Source organism: Pinus tabuliformis, chromosome 3_1, assembly GCF_031772625.1.
Source record: "Pinus tabuliformis cultivar Carrire ecotype Pingquan chromosome 3_1, CPIR1, whole genome shotgun sequence".
In the NCBI taxonomy this organism is placed as follows: domain Eukaryota; kingdom Viridiplantae; phylum Streptophyta; class Pinopsida; order Pinales; family Pinaceae; genus Pinus; species Pinus tabuliformis.
The window spans coordinates 42644281-42662385 of NC_142301.1; the positions used below are offsets into that span (position 1 = coordinate 42644281).

General features: G+C 36.3%; 1 protein-coding gene and 1 pseudogene across 4 annotated transcripts; one reads left to right on the plus strand and one right to left on the minus strand.

The window, feature by feature from the left end:
• The first annotated feature begins 1692 nt into the window (after window positions 1-1692).
• Window positions 1693-11165, plus strand: LOC149185673 (uncharacterized). Of its 3 annotated transcripts, none has more exons than XR_016256067.1 (3): window positions 1693-1862; window positions 1977-2092; window positions 10616-10724. XR_016256067.1 is itself a non-coding variant. In XM_089412458.1 (3 exons), exons 1-3 carry the CDS (start codon window positions 8850-8852, stop codon window positions 10780-10782), a joined length of 384 nt encoding a protein of 127 aa, XP_089268584.1. In that variant the 5' UTR covers window positions 8734-8849; the 3' UTR covers window positions 10783-11165. The 3 variants fall into 3 exon arrangements, 1 of the variants encoding a protein (XP_089268584.1); XR_016256068.1 differs by having other exon boundaries at window positions 1693-1854; XM_089412458.1 differs by lacking the exons at window positions 1693-1862; window positions 1977-2092 and adding exons at window positions 8734-9007; window positions 9093-9151 and having other exon boundaries at window positions 10616-11165.
• Window positions 6732-7549, minus strand: LOC149185674 (galactinol synthase 4 pseudogene; annotated as a pseudogene). Its single transcript, XR_016255562.1, has 3 exons — window positions 7327-7549; window positions 7098-7232; window positions 6732-6977 (listed from the first exon to the last, which is right to left on the minus strand). The product of XR_016255562.1 is annotated as a galactinol synthase 4 pseudogene (transcript).
• Window positions 11166-18105: the final 6940 nt, after the last annotated feature.

Below are 18105 nucleotides of genomic sequence, written 5' to 3' on the forward strand. Positions count from 1 at the left end.
CTTGCTCGTCCTAAAGGTTGTAAATGGCATTGGGAAATTTCACACGATTACCTTTAGCGGTTGACACATAGCACGAGAAAACCACTTTTCTCGCGCATTCCCGACTTGATATCATTTGTGCAAGAATCTGTGTGAGATTGCACGATAGCCGTTAGATTAGATGGGTCACATCGACGACGGAGATTGTCTGGGTAAGTTGATGAGCAGACGACGCGATATCCATTGGATCTAGAGAAGTGAGATCAATGGCGCGGATTGAAGCACTCAACAAAAGGAGAAGTCAATGAGGGACTGATGGTGATTGGTCATGTAAGTGGGACCCTCAGGGGGAAATACATGTACAGAATCCGTTTAAGCGCAGTTGATCGGTTACAAAGTTAACCAGTAGTCTAATTTCAAACTACCACCTCATTTTCATCAACCTCCTGCATCATATAATCTGCCTCATATAATTTGCATCATGTGGATCATCATTCAAATAAAATGGGCGAAGGGTGCTGACCATGTAGGTGCAGCATTTGATTGAAAAATGCCTTTTGTTCAACATGGATCAAAGACAATGCGTGGAGGGGCTTTCAAAGCCAATATCCTACCATTAGTTACCATAATAGGTATTTAATTATTAACCCTGCAACGCATACATACTGCTACTTCGCACCATTTGAAATCCCTCGTCCATCCAAGTCTGTTATTTAGTTATAATTACTGTAATCTGTGGTGTGGAATGAATTGGAGAAAGAGAACAAGGAATTCTTCTCCTATTTCCAAAATAAGAGGATTATTGTAGCTAGGAGTCGCCCTTAGATGATGCAGCTAGTCAAGTACAGCATCGGGGACTGGGTCAATATTTTTTCTAATTGCAGACAACCAATCTTACTCCAGAGTTTTAGGATAAATGATGCCAGCCACTTTAACAAAATCAGAGATGCATATGGAGGCTAGTTCATGAGGTTGAACGAGTTTGGTTTGTTCAATGTACAGCGTTCAAGCAGCAGCAACTGAAACTCGTTATGGTGTTTGTATAAAATTTAAAAACTACATGGATTTGTACTTGGTTTTTTCCTTTGTTATTTTTATTTTTTGTTCTACTGCACAAGACCATTTGTATTTTTACGCCGATAGACGTGACTCCCTATCAGAATTGCCAAGTTAATCACTTTCTTAATTAATCTTTTTTATTGGATGGCCTGAATTGAAAGATGTCCTCACTAAATCAATAAATGAACTTCGCTACAGTAACTTTCTTGCATGTCTAGAACACATACTTAGACCATACTTAAATTAATTTTTACAAAGCATGATTAAAAATTCACTGTGCAATTATAAAGATTAGGACAAATTATGGACATGTATAAGGATTTAGACAAATAAAATTTAAAAAAATAAATAATGTAAAATTTAAGAGAATAAATAATGAAACATGCATGATCATTTCATTTCGTTACATTAACCTAAGGACGCGGTCATCAAACGTGCATCTTATAGCTAAAACGTAAGATGAAACGTGCATCTTATAGCTCTTCGTATTCTGAAACGTAAGCCTATTCGCATGATCATTTCATTCGGTTACATTAACCTAACGACACCTGGATCAAGATGAACAACTAAGCGATGGAGTCGGTGCGATGGGAATTAAGGTTAAGCCAGGGATTTAAATTTTAAATTTATGTTGCCGACCATTTAATTATTTGAGCAGGCCTTCCTGGTTAAAACGGTCATCATGAATGCATCTGTTATATATGGAACATAACAAAGAAACTACATCTTCATGTTCCTTCATTCTGCTCCTACTGTTATCGATCTCAGCTTATCTATTATTTTTTTGAGTGACCAGCTCCAGACCGCGATCTCAAGGTTTATAGGTAATTTGTCTCAGCTTATTTGATTTACATATAGTGCCATTGCGTTTATGGTATATACATTTCTATATCTTCATCAGTGCGTCTGATAACATAATAGGTTTTGTCTGATAACAGGGCATCAAACCCTGTTCAATAAGTAGCAGCAGCATAATCTTTACACGGAGAGAGATTGATAGATGTATTTAATCGTCTCCTCATGCCCTCTTCTCCTCAGGGATGAATTAATTTAGGTATATTTCTCCTAACCGGATAGATTTGCTGGTTTGGACAGATTTATTTGTTTACTTAAATTCTATGCATGAGATCGACCTTTGTAAATTTATATTTAATCGGCTCAACTTCATGTTCGACTCGCTGTTCTTGAATGAATTAATTTAGGTATATATTTTCTTTTTTTTCTTCTCTTCATCAATATAGATTTTACACAGATTCAGATTAATTTCATCACATTTGCAGGTTTTCATCGTATACATTTGCGTATAGGTGTGCAGGATTGATTTATTTTTATTTATTAGAATTATTTGGCTATCCTGATTTTGAATTTATATTCATCTTACTTTTCTTCTATCTCTGGTGCTCGGATTATTATAACTATCTCTAGAATTTAGAAGCATTGAGACTGGATATATTTAGAGGGCGTGCAAAGAAATGTAGGAGAGGGAGAGTCAAACTGGGATCATCTGGACCTTATTTTGTGTTGCATTGTAGGTTTTATGCAGGTTCGCATTTAAATTTATATTAATTTATTGTTATATCACCTCTGTTTGTTATATTGATTTATTGTTATGTACCGGGACACATGTATATAAATTGGAGTTGTCTATAATGCGAATTTTTGGAGATTCCAGTGACGGAATCCGGCGGAAGAAATTGAGGTTAAATCTTGATTTGTTGCAGTTAAAATGGTTTTTTAACTGCATATTTGGATTCAGCACCCTCGAAAACCCCTGGGACGCTTTCATTGTGCAGAAACTAGTTATAAAACTTGCGATTCCAATAAATTCCTGCCGGATTTCGATCGGAAAAACCCACCAAAAAAAGTCACGTTATAGATAAATTTGGAGTTGTGTTCAAAAATTTTGGAGTCTAGGACCATTTATAAATTAGGTAATTAAAGATTTAACCAGCTAAGGTTAAAGATTTAATCATTGCATGGTTCAGAGAGCCTTTCATGCAAAGTATGCATGTTAACCTGAACAGACTTGATCGTTCATTCATTAATGAATGCATGTTAACCTGAACAGACTTGATCGTTCATTCATTAATGAATGTGAATAAAAATATATTTAAAAATAGTAAATAAATAATTAATTTTAAATTTAAGTTAAAAGTTAACTTAAATTAATTTATTTGTGATTTTCAGAGCTGGTACGAAACGCTCCAAAACCAAAATCGTGACCAGTGCCGTAACAGAGCGCATGGAGCAGGGAGAGAGACGTAGTACTTTTCTCTGCTCCAGAATGCATTCGAGGATTCAGAAGTACAGTCTCTGGTTAATTTGTCAGAAATTTGGGAAAGAACCTTGTCTTTATGCTGTTCAGAATAGGCTACAGCTCTTTGAACCCTAATTTAGAGGACGAAGTGCCGCTTGATTGTTTGAAGCTGCAAAATGAGTCCTATGTACACGTATGCCAAACCCAGCCCACACACCTATCCTCCATATTACTGGGCTTTGCCAAATGTACCACGCCCCCAGCCAATTTCAGTATCGTCGACAAAACCTTATTATCATTATAGAGAATCGCTGGGGAATTATTATGGTCATCCGCACAATTATAGCTTTCAGTATGGGGGCGGTCCTCACTGGCATTGTCCTCTCGACTATGAATTTTTCAGTATGAAACGTGGTCCTTGAACGAAGTAGGGGTTTTTTCAGTATGAAACGTGGTCCTTGAACGAAGTAGGGGGTTGTAGCTCTTTCCAGGAGAGACTGGAAAACGAGAGAGGGTTGTAGCCCTCTGCAGGTTGCAGCCTGCGTACTCGTAAAGGACTGCACCAGTAAAAATTCATTGTAAAAGAAATTCTATTTGAAAGAAGACAGAGACATATTGCAGCAAGTGGTTTTCACCCACATTGGGTTTCCACCTTACATTGGGTTTCCACCTTATATCAGGTGTTCCGTTGTGTGACAATATGTTTTTAACTGTTCTTGTTCATCATTTTATGGTACTGACATACAAGTTAATTATCAATTTTGGAAGAATAATTTAAAGCATAAATCTGGATAATTTATTGAAAAAAAATTAATAATACTGATTCACCCCCCTCTCAGTATTATTTCCAACAATTATGTGTATTTTTTGGCTTCTCACTTCAAATTTACTATTTGTAGATAACATTCTCATCTTTTGTGATGTTACAAGAAGATATTCTACAACCATCAAATATGCACTTGCTCTTTTGAAGTTGTTAAAGGTATTAAGATTAACATAACAAAATCTACTTTATCTATTTGTGGGTTGAATGTTGAAGATATGTATTTTATCAAGGTATGTTTCCCTTTGTCACAGATGAGATTGTTGTGGGATTGAAATATTTTGGATTTAAGTTAAAACCTAACTCATATAAATTTGCAGAAGGATTTTGGTTAATAGAAAAAATTGAAAAAAGGCTTAAAAATTGGAGCTTAAGATGGCTTTCTAGAGCTGGAAGACTTTTTCTTATTAAATCAATCCTTGAGGCAATATTAGTTTCTTGGATGTGGCTTTCCTGGATTCCAAAAGGCATATTAAACAAGATAAAAAAAACGTTGTAATCTTTTATGGTCAGGTTTATCAGATCAATCTATTGTTCCATGGGTAATCCAGATAATAATAGTTGTTCCTAAAGATTTTGGAGGTTAGGGTTTAAAGGACTTACATTTTTTTTCAAAAGCTTTAGCAACTAAAGTTGGTTGGAATTTACTAAAAACTCACTCTCATTGGACGAAAGTGGTGTATATCTAATATATACACCCTATGCAGTGAGAGGACTAGATTTGCTTACCCAATAAATTGAAAAGCAATGTTTTTATCATTTGGAAAGTTGTTCTCTCGTAATTTTTATTGATTGATTCAAGCCTAGCTTGGAAAGTGGGTGATGGATCACATTTAAAGGTTGATCAATCCTTGGATTGGAATTCATATTGATCACAGACTTCTTGAACATTTGATTGAATATCTACATGGTAATGACCTCGCTTACTTGAGTCAAATTGTAGATCTAGCACAAACAAATCTATGGAATCGAGGTTGGGTTTTGAAAGATCATTTAGGCATACCCATGCATCTTCATCATTTCTAGATTAGATACATTGGCAGTTTACCTGCAACACATCTCATATTAGCTCAAGAGGAGGATGAGTTGGTTTGGTCCCATGATTCCTAAGGGGTTTATACGCTAAAATTTGGATATGCTTTTCTTATATCTGATAGATTGTAGGATGTTCATGAGGACTGGTGGGAACTTTTATGGAAAATTAAAGTTCCCAACTTGGGAGAATTTAACAAGGAGATGTTTTCAAGGCCCAAACAAATGTGTCCTATGCAAAGTTGATGATTCAAGAATCTCTCAATCATTTATTCTTAGTGTGTCCTTATTTTAAAGGTGTTTGGAAATATGTTATGAAAAAGTTCATATTTGCAGGTATTTGGTTAGGTGAAGAGTTAATGGAGGTATGTATTCAGTGGACTCATTGAGGGAGAACAAATTGTATCAAGTATTGCCTCTTTTAATAGTTTGGGGAGTTTGGCTTGCAAGAAATAGAGCTATCTTTGAAGATGACATCTTTCCCATTGAAGTTTTTGCGACACAAATTTTAGTTGTTTATGACCTTCTCTTGAAGGACCAAAGAGATAATAACAATAGAATCCTAAATCCAACAGTCGTTGATAGATCTCATCCTTGGGAATTCTTTGATGGGACTTCGCAAGGAGACACTTTTGGATGTGGGGGAGGATTTGTATTACATATTTTGGAAACTCATTTATTTTCTCTAAAAATGGGTTTGGGAGCAAGTTCCAACAAACTATGCACAACTCTTATCCTCAAAATTGTTGTTTATGTTTACAATTGAGAATAGAGTAGATAGTCTTTCTAAAAAAAATTATGATTGGATTTTGGGACCTCATAGATCAAAAAACAACAACAAAATGATCAGCTCTATCAATTTTATCATAAACCATTCATTAATAAAACTGATTAAATATAACAATTTTCTTTAAGTTCACATACTTCAACAACATTTTGTAAGACTTTTTAGTATATCTCCATTTATTCATACTTATCTCATATAACAATTACACGTACCAACATTGTTTTGATATTTATATTTAGTTTTATTATAGTTATTTTGGAAAACGATGACTATATAACCCCTCTTTCTAGAATCCTAATAAATCATCATATTTAAATGCATATATATATATATATATATATATATAAATTACACCTTTTTCCTACCCAAAAAAACTATATAACATTGCTGATGACTAATGATGAAAGATACCAGTGAAGTTTGGCTTTTACTAGCCATCAGGGTTTACTAAATTTTATAATAATTCATAATTACGTCACATTGCATGCGTGTAAATATTTTCATATCGATGCAGAATTAAATGAAAATTAAATATTTTTTGAATTACAGAAAACGAAAGAGTAACCATGTACGTCCAGTCATACAAATGTCAATTTGTATATTTACAAATATTAAATAAATTCGATTAATTTACAACCAATAACTGTAAGCGCAACAGCAATATCCTCATCTTTGAGGACATACAGTATGATCTTCTGTATGATATACAAATTGTCCCCGTCTATGCCGGTGGATTAAAATATACATATATAAATATCTTATGCTACAGGCGACTTCTGCAAATTTGAAATCTCTTAAGCTGCAGGCATTAAGTTGGGATTTGTTGCCGTCGCAGCAGCAAAGAATGAATTAGCAGCCACTCGTTGCAGATCATTTGATTTTCCATCCAACTCTGAAATTGGATCTGGAATTATGTCGCATGATCCCGAGTGATCCAACGAGGGGTCATTGTATATGTCCCACCATTTCTGCACCAACGTCTTTATATCTTCCCTCTCCATATTTTCCTCCTCCCCACTGTACCTCCACGGCTTCGATCCCTGCACATCCACATTCATCCATTAATATAACCCTGTACGCTCAGAACACCTATCTCGTCTTTCATATATAAATCATATTGTTTCTATCGAACCCAAATTTGCAGTGAAAAGAAAGCTTACAGCAGCACAGTAGTGAACAACTTTGACAGTGTCCAAGTCCACGTTCTCGGGATGCCGCCACATCATGGCTAGAACCAGATTGTACACCAGAGGAATGGGCTTGTATATCTTCTCAAAATACATATTCAAGAAATCCTACAAAACATATACCACAATTTAGTCAAAATTAGATCTGGTAAACCAAACAAAAATGTGCATGATCCTCACTGAAATGAGAACAGATCCAGACCTGTTCTGCGAAGGGCGTTGGCACAGTAGCCATCAGAGTTTCCAAAAGGCAGTCGAATGTCAGCTGACTCGGCTCAAAAACAAACATTCCAGCGTTGAAGTATGGAGAGGGCCGTTGCCCTAATTCCACGGGCCATGACACCTTCTCTGGACACTGCTGGCAGTATCCGATCTTGTACTGCAGAGTGTGGCTCCATGTCTTCTCGCAGAAGCAATCCATAACCGCGTAGAAATATCCATGGGGAATTACCCTTCATACCCATCCAAAGTGATTGAGGAAGAAGAGCCCTGGTGCCCCATAAAGGTTTTGTCCATTGCATCCCATTCCTTAACCTCAAACAAACTCGATTCCACAACACTGTAACAAAACAACCCAAACTCCACGATTCAATCCTCGGATATTGACTGCAAATGAAAATGAAATTGGCGCGATAAATCAATTCAAATTCAAATCGGTGAATCGCGCGGCTTCATGATTGGTGTTGGGAGCAGCGAGTAAAACGACGGACTGCGGAGAAATGTACGTAATTAATTATCTGCGTCAATGCTCATCCCCACGCGGCCTGAAACACATTCTCCGACTACTCCTCCGCATACTCCACCGGAAACACATGCTGGCCGCCAGAGTCAAAAACGAGACGGGGCGGGCGGGCCCTCGTTGGTGGGTCCCGCGTATGTCACCGGAAACGCGAGGTCGCCCGCCGGAGTTATGTATGCCATCCCACTGACATGCACCACATACATAGATGGCAAAGGCATTTATGACTCAATATATGGTTGGTTAGCCCTTGCCGTTGCCGTTCAGAATACGCTACAGCTCTTTGAACCCTAATTTAGAGGACGAAGTGCCGCTTGATTGTTTGAAGCTGCAAAATGAGTCCTATGTACACGTATGCCAAACCCAGCCCACACACCTATCCTCCATATTACTGGGCTTTGCCAAATGTACCACGCCCCCAGCCAATTTCAGTACCGTCGACAGAACCTTATTATCATTATAGAGAATCGCTGGGGAATTATTATGGTCATCCGCACAATTATAGCTTTCAGTATGGGGGCGGTCCTTACTGGCATTGTCCTCTCGACTATGAATTTTTCAAAATGAACTATCCTTTGGCGGGGTCCGATGCGATTATCGCTAATCGCTATTGGCGATCGCAATATGCCACTTTATAATATGTTGCCTCCACTCCAAAACCCCGATGCGATATGTCGCAATCGACAATCGCAAAAGGTCGGGTCTAGGCCTTTTGTCATACACCGCTCGGATGGTGCGATGTGATTATGAGTCCGAACCCAATATAACCCAAAACTTTTGTGCATAAATTTTCAAGTCCGTTAAATTGATCCGCTTAATGGTTTTGCACAGTTTCTCTGTGTAAAAGGCTTTCGGCGATACAACAGATAATATACATAGGGCTCAGGACTCATGCTGTGGTGGAGCCATTTATCATTTCTGCCCATAGACATTTGAGCAAACTGCACCCACTTCACAAGTTGCTCATCCCTCACTTTCGCAATACTATGGAGATCAATCGATCTGCTCGTCAATCGTTGATAAATGCAGGAGGCATAATCGAGCAATGCTTTACGAGTGGTAAGTATTCTATGGAAATTTCGGCCAAAGCATACATGGATTGGAGATTCAACGAGCAGGGACTGCCAGCTGATCTCCTTAAAAGGTAATATTATAACCACGCTGTAACTTTACTTTAATATTAGTTTGTGGGACTAACATATATATTAATGCACTGAATTGGCGGCCAGGTTATTTCACAATTTGATTTTGATGAAGCTGAAGCGGTATCGGAGCCAAATTTTATTGGGTAGTTTTTTTCAGAGGAAAAAAAAGCTATATTTGTTATATTGAGATCATATAAGCTGTCATAAGATTACAATTTTCCATGATAAATTCGTGAATGGATGGCCGGTAAGAGACCAACCGGCATTTTGGATCATCATTGTGCGATATAAGAATAGATCAAAATAGTAGAAAACATAGAGAAAATATACACAGGATCTGTGCAAAATGTAGAGAATATAAACAACATGTAGATATATGGCGATCCAAAAACTAGCGCAAACCAGAGAAAAAGAGCCAGCATCCGGAGGAGCCATTAGTCAGGAGGCAAGAAGCTGCAGATCATTGAAGAGATGGACTGTATATGAGGATGGAGATCCCGAAAAACGCATGCGCATCTGGACTTCCATACGTGCCAAACCGAGAGAAGGAAGATAGCCTGCCAGAGAGGTCGCTGTGATGACCACCAGAGAAAAGCATCCGAGACCGAGGAGAAGGGGGGAGCAGTGAAACCATAACAGTTTGACAACTCAAGCCAGATGGAGGAGGTGAAAGGGCATTGAAGGAAAATGTGAATATTAGTTTCCAATGCCAGATGGCAGAAAACACATTGACTCGGACCCTGCCACCCCTTAGATTGAAGGACATCCCAGACAAGATTCCTGTTATGATAGAGTAGCCAGCCAAAAAGAATGGATTTTAGGGGGCAGTTGGCTTTCCAGAGGGTAAGGGGATAGGGGGAGATGTTGGACGGAGAGATTGTGGGGAGGGCGGAGTAAAGACGTCTAACAGTAATGGGATGGATGTTAGAGTCAGTGGAGCATATAAGAGCGTCATGTGTACCCATCTGTAGGATGTTCAGAGAGGAAAAGTTCTGGGTGGCGGTGGACCAAAAAGGACGGAGGTGTGGAGGAATATGAAGCTGTTGCTCGGTCTTCCAAATGGGCGAGAGAGAGGACCAAGATTCTATGAGCCTGGACCAAGTAAAAATGCCCCTAGAGTGTAGGAAGGCGATCAGGATCGGGGAAATGTGGGATTCAAGGTTGTAGAGAGTGGGGTCAAGGCCAATATAAACAGATGATCCCGAATAGAGAGTCCATTTGAGAATGCTGAACAGAAACCTCTGATTCTTACGATTATTGGGTAGTTATCAATTAAGATTTTCATATTTGGTTTTATCTCTGGTATCAATTTCCATTAGATGTTTGGTAATCGGAGCCAAATTTCATTGGTTAGTTTTGTAGATTAAAATTCATGTTTGGTAATCGGAGCCAAGTTTCATTGGTTGATTTTGTAGATTAAAATTTTGTGTTTATCAGGGCCAAATTTAATCGACAATCTTCATGTTTGGTTTAAGTTTCGTTGTCGAATTTCATAGTCTTCTGTGCTGATCGGATCTAAATGTGACTAATTAATTTTATCGATTAACGTTTTTCGCATTTGATTTCAGTTGTGGTATGCCAAATTTGTTGAATTGCCTTTCCTGCAGGAATGCAAGAAGCTTTTCCTTGTTCATCTACTGGAGAAAGAATATTTTGCAGTCCCCAGAAATCTGAATCTGGTCGCTGTTGCACTGTTTGGGCTCTACAATTCTTACAGTGTGTTCATTGTTCTGGAATTAAACAAAATTGGGTTACTTGCAAGTTGCCTATTTAAACCTACCTTTTCTGTCTTTTAGTCCATAATACATATACTAATGCTACAGTACTTTCTTGCAGAATTACGGTCCGCTTATCTCAGCTATTCCGCTGCAGCTGTCAAGGTTCACGTTTAACATGGTTAAGGATGAACTCCAATGAGTGTTGGTTCTGTCAATAAATTTGAGGACTGCTTTGTTCAGGGATAACACACTTTGTAATATGGTTGAATTACAAAGGGTCGAAAAAACTTGACACATCAATAGTGCCGGGACCTTTGCAATTGGTTGGGAACATAAGGTTTTGCCTGCGTATTATTTATAACTTACGGCCATCAGCATTGTTAATTTTGGGACCGTGTTCTGCTTATTCAATGTTACAAAGTTCACTTTTGTTATTGATTATGGCTCTAGAGGTGGAGCTTTGTTTTTATTTTAATGAAACACCATTACTTGAGAGGAAAAGGGCCAGTATTAGTTCAACATATTATATTAATAATATTTTCATATTATCATGACTGCCAAATGTAAATAGAGGACTTCTATAGATAGGGATATTACACTAGGGTACAAAATAGAGGTAAGCAGATAAGCTCGTATGGATTATGGATAAAGCAATGGTTATAAACAATCCAATGCAATCATTAATTCACTCAGGGAGGGCCGCTGCCCCATTTCATTGCTACTTGGCCAGGAGGGATGGTGGTAGGCTGTCTCTTTTTTCCAATTGAAGATCTGATCGGAGAGATTGAAATAATTAATATAATTTGCATTTATTTTTATAATTTATTTTGATGTTTTTGTATAAAATAAAAAGAAACTTGTTATTAGAGTCATTTAAAAATTATTTCACCAAAATTTATGCTTCCATTTTGGAAAAAGGAAATGTTATATTTTATTTTAAAAATTTAATGTAAGGAATACTTCTATATATCGTCTTATATGAATCTTTATGAACTTTATGATGGAAATACCATAAAGGTTTGTTATTATATAAAAAATTATAGTTATTGTTAAATTTTCAAAATGGTAATATTATTTTGGGTAGGTGGTTAGTTTTATATTTTTGCAATTAATTATTGAGATGGGATAGTTAATTCCTATGTTAAGGTTGTGATATATATTTTTAATTACACTAAAATTTATAGGGCATTAGTAAATTTATAAACCAATAAAATCATTTTGAGTAGATGATTAATCCATGTTTCCAAAATGAAAATTAGTTTATTAGATAGATTCCCAAGTTGCAATATTATATACATAAAATATGTTTTAGAAAAGAACATTAAAGGTGTCATAAAACATTAATATTATCTGTCTAGCTTATGTATAATCAGCAATATCAAGGAGGCACATTGTTGATATTATAACCAATTAATTTATAAACTAATAACATCATTTTGACTAGATGATTAATCCATGTTTCCAAAATGACAATTAGTCCATTAGATGGATTCCCAAGTTGCAATATTATATACATAAAATATGTTTTAGAAAAAAACATTAAAGGTGTTATAAAACATCAATATTCGTTCTCTAGCTTATGTATAACCACCAGTATCAAGGAGACACATTGTTGATATTACAACCAATTCCAAAGCGTTAACATGTATGTTTACTAGAATTGAACTTGGGTGGGGAGGATAACAACTATTTCACCAAACCACCCAAGAAAAATTCACACACATGCACACATGTATGTTAATTATAACAAAATATTTTAACATTTAAAGAAAATAAATTGAAATAAAAAAAATTCAATTGCTTCCACAAAAGAAAAGAGGAAGATGTGTAACTCATTTAATTTTTAATATGAAAGTGATATATGAAATTTTAAATATATTATTAATAGTCCATGAGTCTTGTATAAAAGGTGATCAGGTGATTTGTTAAGGCACTCCTTCATGTGAAGTCATCCATTCAATTATCTTTCCCTATTGGGATGATATATTTGACATGATGTTCCACCAAAACTTAATATAAATGAGAATGCCTTTCGGATTAATCACATTATTATTTTCCAAATTTGAGTTCTTCAATATTTTTCATGGTACTAAACATTTAAAAATACATTTTAAATAACTAAAAATAGCAATCTTACTCAAAATAAAAAAGGCATTTCACTTATTATTATGTATTAATACAAATTAATTTATTGCAACTATCTAATAAAATTATAATATTTTAAAATGAATCATTTAATCTAATCGTGAAGTCAGTTTTAATCATTTTTATTATGTTATTTTTAAAAATAATTTAATTATATATTTTAGTTTTTTTTTAACTATTTACTATAAATAATAGAATATAATAAAATAATTGAAATAAAAAATTATATAAATTTACATTTATATAATTATATAATGCTTTTCCTAATAATTTCATTTTTTTTTTTAAATTAAAAAAAATAAAAATATTTCAGAGAATAAAATGAAATCAAATATTTTTTATGATTATGATGATAATAATAATTTAACGTCTATTAAGATCACTGAATCTTAAGAAGGTAAGAGATTAATGAGAGGTTTTTTTTAGATTTAATTTATATGTCCAAAAAGAAGTGAGAGAAGCACTCCTAAACCACCATAGTATTGTTGAGCTAAAGTGTTAAGAAGATTGTCAGTGTGATAGATATTTTGAAATTAGAAAGAATGTAAGTATAAGATGAACAATTTAGGACAAAATGCTTTCCATCTTCAACCTTGTTAGGATGTCATAGGGGACAAACTCTTTCATCCCATAGTTTCACTATGAAGCTCATGAATTAGTTCATATCTTGGCAATGCTAATTTTCTTTCTTAACACTAGTCAAGACACAGATAATTTTGGTTTTTGATATTAGGGTTCATCACTATCTTATAATATCATAGTTTTTATTTCCCTCTAGCTCTTTATTTCCCCACATTTTATCCTTAAATTTAGAAGTAATAATGTTCTTAATATTATCTGGATTCTGCAAGATGATCTCCTCCTTTATTTCCTAATGGTTGGACAAAGACTAAACATACTTATGCCACCCTCTCTTGAGCTAAAGGTGGGGGTTTTGGCCAGAGTTAGAAGCAATTTTAGGAAACCTCTTTGTGTCCATGTTATATAACTTCTTATACATAAGATATCTAGCCATAGCCATGCTTTTAATCAGGGGAAAGACTTGCTTCAATTAGGAGGATATGGTAGGGAGTATTTCATTTAATATTGAGGTTGTACGCTATAACCTGCTTTTGGATTTGCCTGAAAAACCGTCAAAGCTGAACGCTGAAGAAACTGCAATTTGAAGAGACCATGAGTCAACTGCATGTATGATGCATCTCTGAATGTTGCTTGACAACTCCATCACGTGCCAAGCTGCAAAAGGATCCATCTGTCCTTTTCTTGCAATCAGCATCCTTTGTCCACTGACAAAATATAGAGAATGCCCACTGGCTGATGACGTTGAAAAAAAACTCATTGTTGCTTTTGTTGTGTTTGAAAACTGCTCACGGCTGACTTTGTTGTCGATCACCCACTAGCAAATTTGTTGATGCTCACTCGCTGATAAAAATTCCCATTGGCTGCTTCGTTGATGTTGTCGAGACTTTTAGTTTGACAACCACTGTCAATTTCATTGACATTTTCCTCCCTTTGTCAGCTGAAAGGAGAGACAATTTTCTTCAAATTATATTTGAACTCCCCCCCTTTAGGTGTAGGAGTGCTTCAATGGTGTACTCCCTCATTCAACTGTAGAATTCGATTGTAAAACTTATACAATCTTCTGACCATGGATGACCATTCCCAAGGATCAATCCATGAATAATCAATCTTCAATCTGCTTGATTGTTGTTGTTTGTTTCATTGTGCTGATGAATGATTTGACTTTCCACAACGGTGACAAGGATGGAGATCAAAACAATGATCTTCCAGATGACCAGTTCTTTGACAATGAAGGCGGTTTGGTTGGATTGCAACTTCAATTTTTGTGTATTTCTATTTGTCGTCAACTTTCTCAAAACTAGCCAATGTGATTTGTGCAAGAAACCCTGCACTAACAAACTTAATGGGCCTTGAATAATCTGGGATATGCAATTTGGCGTCATCTTTGACATATCCTAAGCCTTGTCGATTTTTGTTACTTTGGATTTCTTCCCATGGCTTGATGATTGGTTTGGAAGAAAGTTGAACTCGATTAGGGACCACTTCGACGCTTGAAGTTGGTTGGATTAGTGTCTTGGAATCAACATATTTATCTTCATTTGTACAGATGAAAGACTTGGAAACATCACTCTTCTGTTGCAACTCATCTCTTTGAAGTTGTGACTCTAGTTGAAGAAACTCAATCATTTCATGTGCATGTTGAAGATGCACTTGAATATCAGCAAGAGTTGTTTTGTTGATGTTCACCATGTCGCCAGCTGATGATAAAATCAAATTGTTAAGAATTTGGGACAGTTGAATGTGTGTCGCCATGTTAGTTTTCTCACTTTGAATTCAGGCTCGCTTGTACTGTTGCTTATTGTTGATGCTTTAAACACTTGCTAGAGTTTTATAGCTTGGTTGCTTGAACTCTTGATTTCACGCTCACTTGATGATGATCGCTTTGTTGGAATGCTTCACTAACACTTTGTGAATGCTTCAATCAACTTCACAATGGATCATTTGTTGTAGATGTCGTGCTTTGAACTTTAACACTTCATTTTTACACGCTTGCTTGCTTGGTTGTTTGAATGACACACTCGCTTGAATTGATTGTTTGAATGACACGCTCGCTTGATTTATTGCTTATTGTTCACTTGAAGAATAGAATACACTTGTTTGATGATGATTTCTTGTTAGATGGCTTGCTTGAACTTGCTTGATTTATTACTGACACTTTGTGCTTTCTTGAATGTACTCACTAAATGTGTTGATTTTTAAAAAAGGAAGGGTGTCGAACACTATCGAAAATGCACCCAAGAGACAAATGACAAGTTCAATCTTGATGACTCAGTTGAATACTTACTTGACTTAATGTATTCACCTTAACAATTCAAATTAGGGTATCGGTTATAATCGAAAATTCACCTGTACAATTCAGTTAAAAAATGTTCATCTGCAAGTGATACAAATAGAGTTGATGATGTTGATGTCATCTTGGATTGAAATGCTTGTTGTTGTAGCGTCCTTAACTTGATTGCTTTGGTTACATGATGTGAAATTCAATTTGCTAATTTATTGTGTGCTACATGTGTATCATATTATAAGGATACCACATGAAGGTTAGTGTCAAAACTAGACACAAAACAAAACAATATCAAGAATCATGCGCCATCACAAACATACACATGGTGTACCTAAGATCCCCTTATTCAATTTCAGGCAGATCTAGGACACAATCACCACCAAAAAGATATGTTTTTATTTAAATATGGGAGTACATCAACCTTCACCTTCTCAAGCAATGATAATTCCAAGCTCACACTCCCTTGAAGCAATTTCTCAATTACAACTTCGACGTTGACTTGACTTTGAAATGGACTTGATTGAGTCACTCCAAAAATTACAAACTAAAATCACTTCAAGAAATCTCTATTACATACTAACCTTCTGAAACTTCACTTATATCCAATAATCTCCGCTTATATGTTTCTCCACTTTCTTAAAAAACAACCATCAACGTAAAATTTATTATTATATGTTTTTTTCACTTTATTTAAACTATCCAATTCACGTGTGAGAAGGTAAAGGGTTGTTGTATTCCCTCTGAGATTCGAACCTGCGATCTCGAGCTCTTGGAGCCACCAGCATACATCGGAAGAAGGAATCATCCGAATTCAATAAAGTTTTCTGTTGTTCTGGAGGAGGATTGATTCCCATGGCGGATACATATGGGTGACTGGAACCTGATTGTCACTGACATAGCAGAAACTCTTCAAGCTTTGTAATCCACCGCCATATATACAATCACACATTGGTGATTATCTGGATCCTTATATCCTTGCTTCCAATTTTTTATCGAGACTGAGTACGAAGGCTTTCGGAGAATTTCAGGATAATTTTCAGGATGTTTTTTTGCTATGGAATAGCAACAATAGCAGCTGTTAGTGTCAGTCTTTCTAGCCTTCCTCCAGTGATCAAATATGCTCTTACAAAGTGGTCTCAGAGTGTCCAGGTCAAATTTTGTCATTTCAAAGAGTTTTCAAGCAAAATTTGGTCACTAGGCATTAGGTCTAGGGTTTTCTTTCACTCCTTCTAAAGTTGTCCAAATGTCAGTCCATGTCATCATTCAGATGAGTCTATCATCATTCATAGGGTTTTCATTATCATCTCAGTGTCTAATGAGTCATTGTACACCTTGTTCATGCTTCAGTTGCGCCTAGGTAAGGTCATTTCCCTCTCCTAGGGTTTTGAAGGCAATTTCTCTTGGACGGTCAAATCATCGGCAAAACTTGTATCCAGATGTTCATACACCTTCCCCTATCCTTCATATACCTTATCAAATGCTTCCCATCACTGAGATCCCCCAAAATCCTCATTTTTGCACAAACCCTAGTTTCTAGCTACAACCTCGCAATTTTCTAGGTTGGGCCTGTGTCTTGCCCTTTTGGACCCCTTCCCCTCGCTCAATCTCTAAGATTCCACTTTCCCCTGCTTCCTAACATCCCTCCCCACTCCCAAAAATTTCCCCAAGAATTTAGAAGCCCCCTATCCCCTTCATTTCGCTCCATTTCGACAAAATTCCTTGTTTCACACATCGGGACAAGTCACACTCAAATGATATTCCAGAGCAATAAAAGATGAATTTTGGAAAACTGAGAGAGGTTTTTGTCCATAACATGCCAAAGAAGAAAAAACTCCTTCACTTTTTGCACAAGTGTCATGGTTTTAGAGAAATGTCAAAATTGCAATCGCCAGATCCAAGGAGGTTGGCCAAGGCACTAAAACGACGGAAAAGGCCCGATCCACTCCAAATTTTGGCCAAAGCCTCTTTGACTGAGCATGGTACTTTATTGGGGACTCCCAGCCCAAATTTCAAGAAATTTGGAGAAAATTTTGTCAATTGTGAATTTTTTGTGCCAAAAATAGGTTTTCTCCACCAATGGGTCGCGCGCCGCGCGCGACCCTTTCATTGGGCAACTCCTTTTTGGGAAAAATCAGAATTTTTGGATTTTTCATGCAAAGATACACTTGCTCAGCCATTGCCAAGAAATTTCACCAAGTTTTGGGCCTCCAGAAAGTCAAAAAAAAGCAAAAAATGACTTTCTGCCACCTTTTTGACACACAAGAAGCAGTCTTGGGAGATTGCAATTTTGGAGGGGCAAATGGCCACCAAATTCAGAAATTCCACTTTAGTTGGAAAGTAGACATCCCGACCTTTCCAACAAGCCCAC

Bases quoted from the DNA above. Each gene is read 5' to 3' on its own strand.
- LOC149185673 (XM_089412458.1), top strand. From the start codon at position 8,850: ATGGAGATCAATCGATCTGCTCGTCAATCGTTGATAAATGCAGGAGGC. The intron at 9,008-9,092 runs GTAATATTATAA...ATTGGCGGCCAG, and splicing joins CCAGCTGATCTCCTTAAAAG to GTTATTTCACAATTTGATTT. The intron at 9,152-10,615 runs GTAGTTTTTTTC...CCTTTCCTGCAG, and splicing joins TCGGAGCCAAATTTTATTGG to GAATGCAAGAAGCTTTTCCT.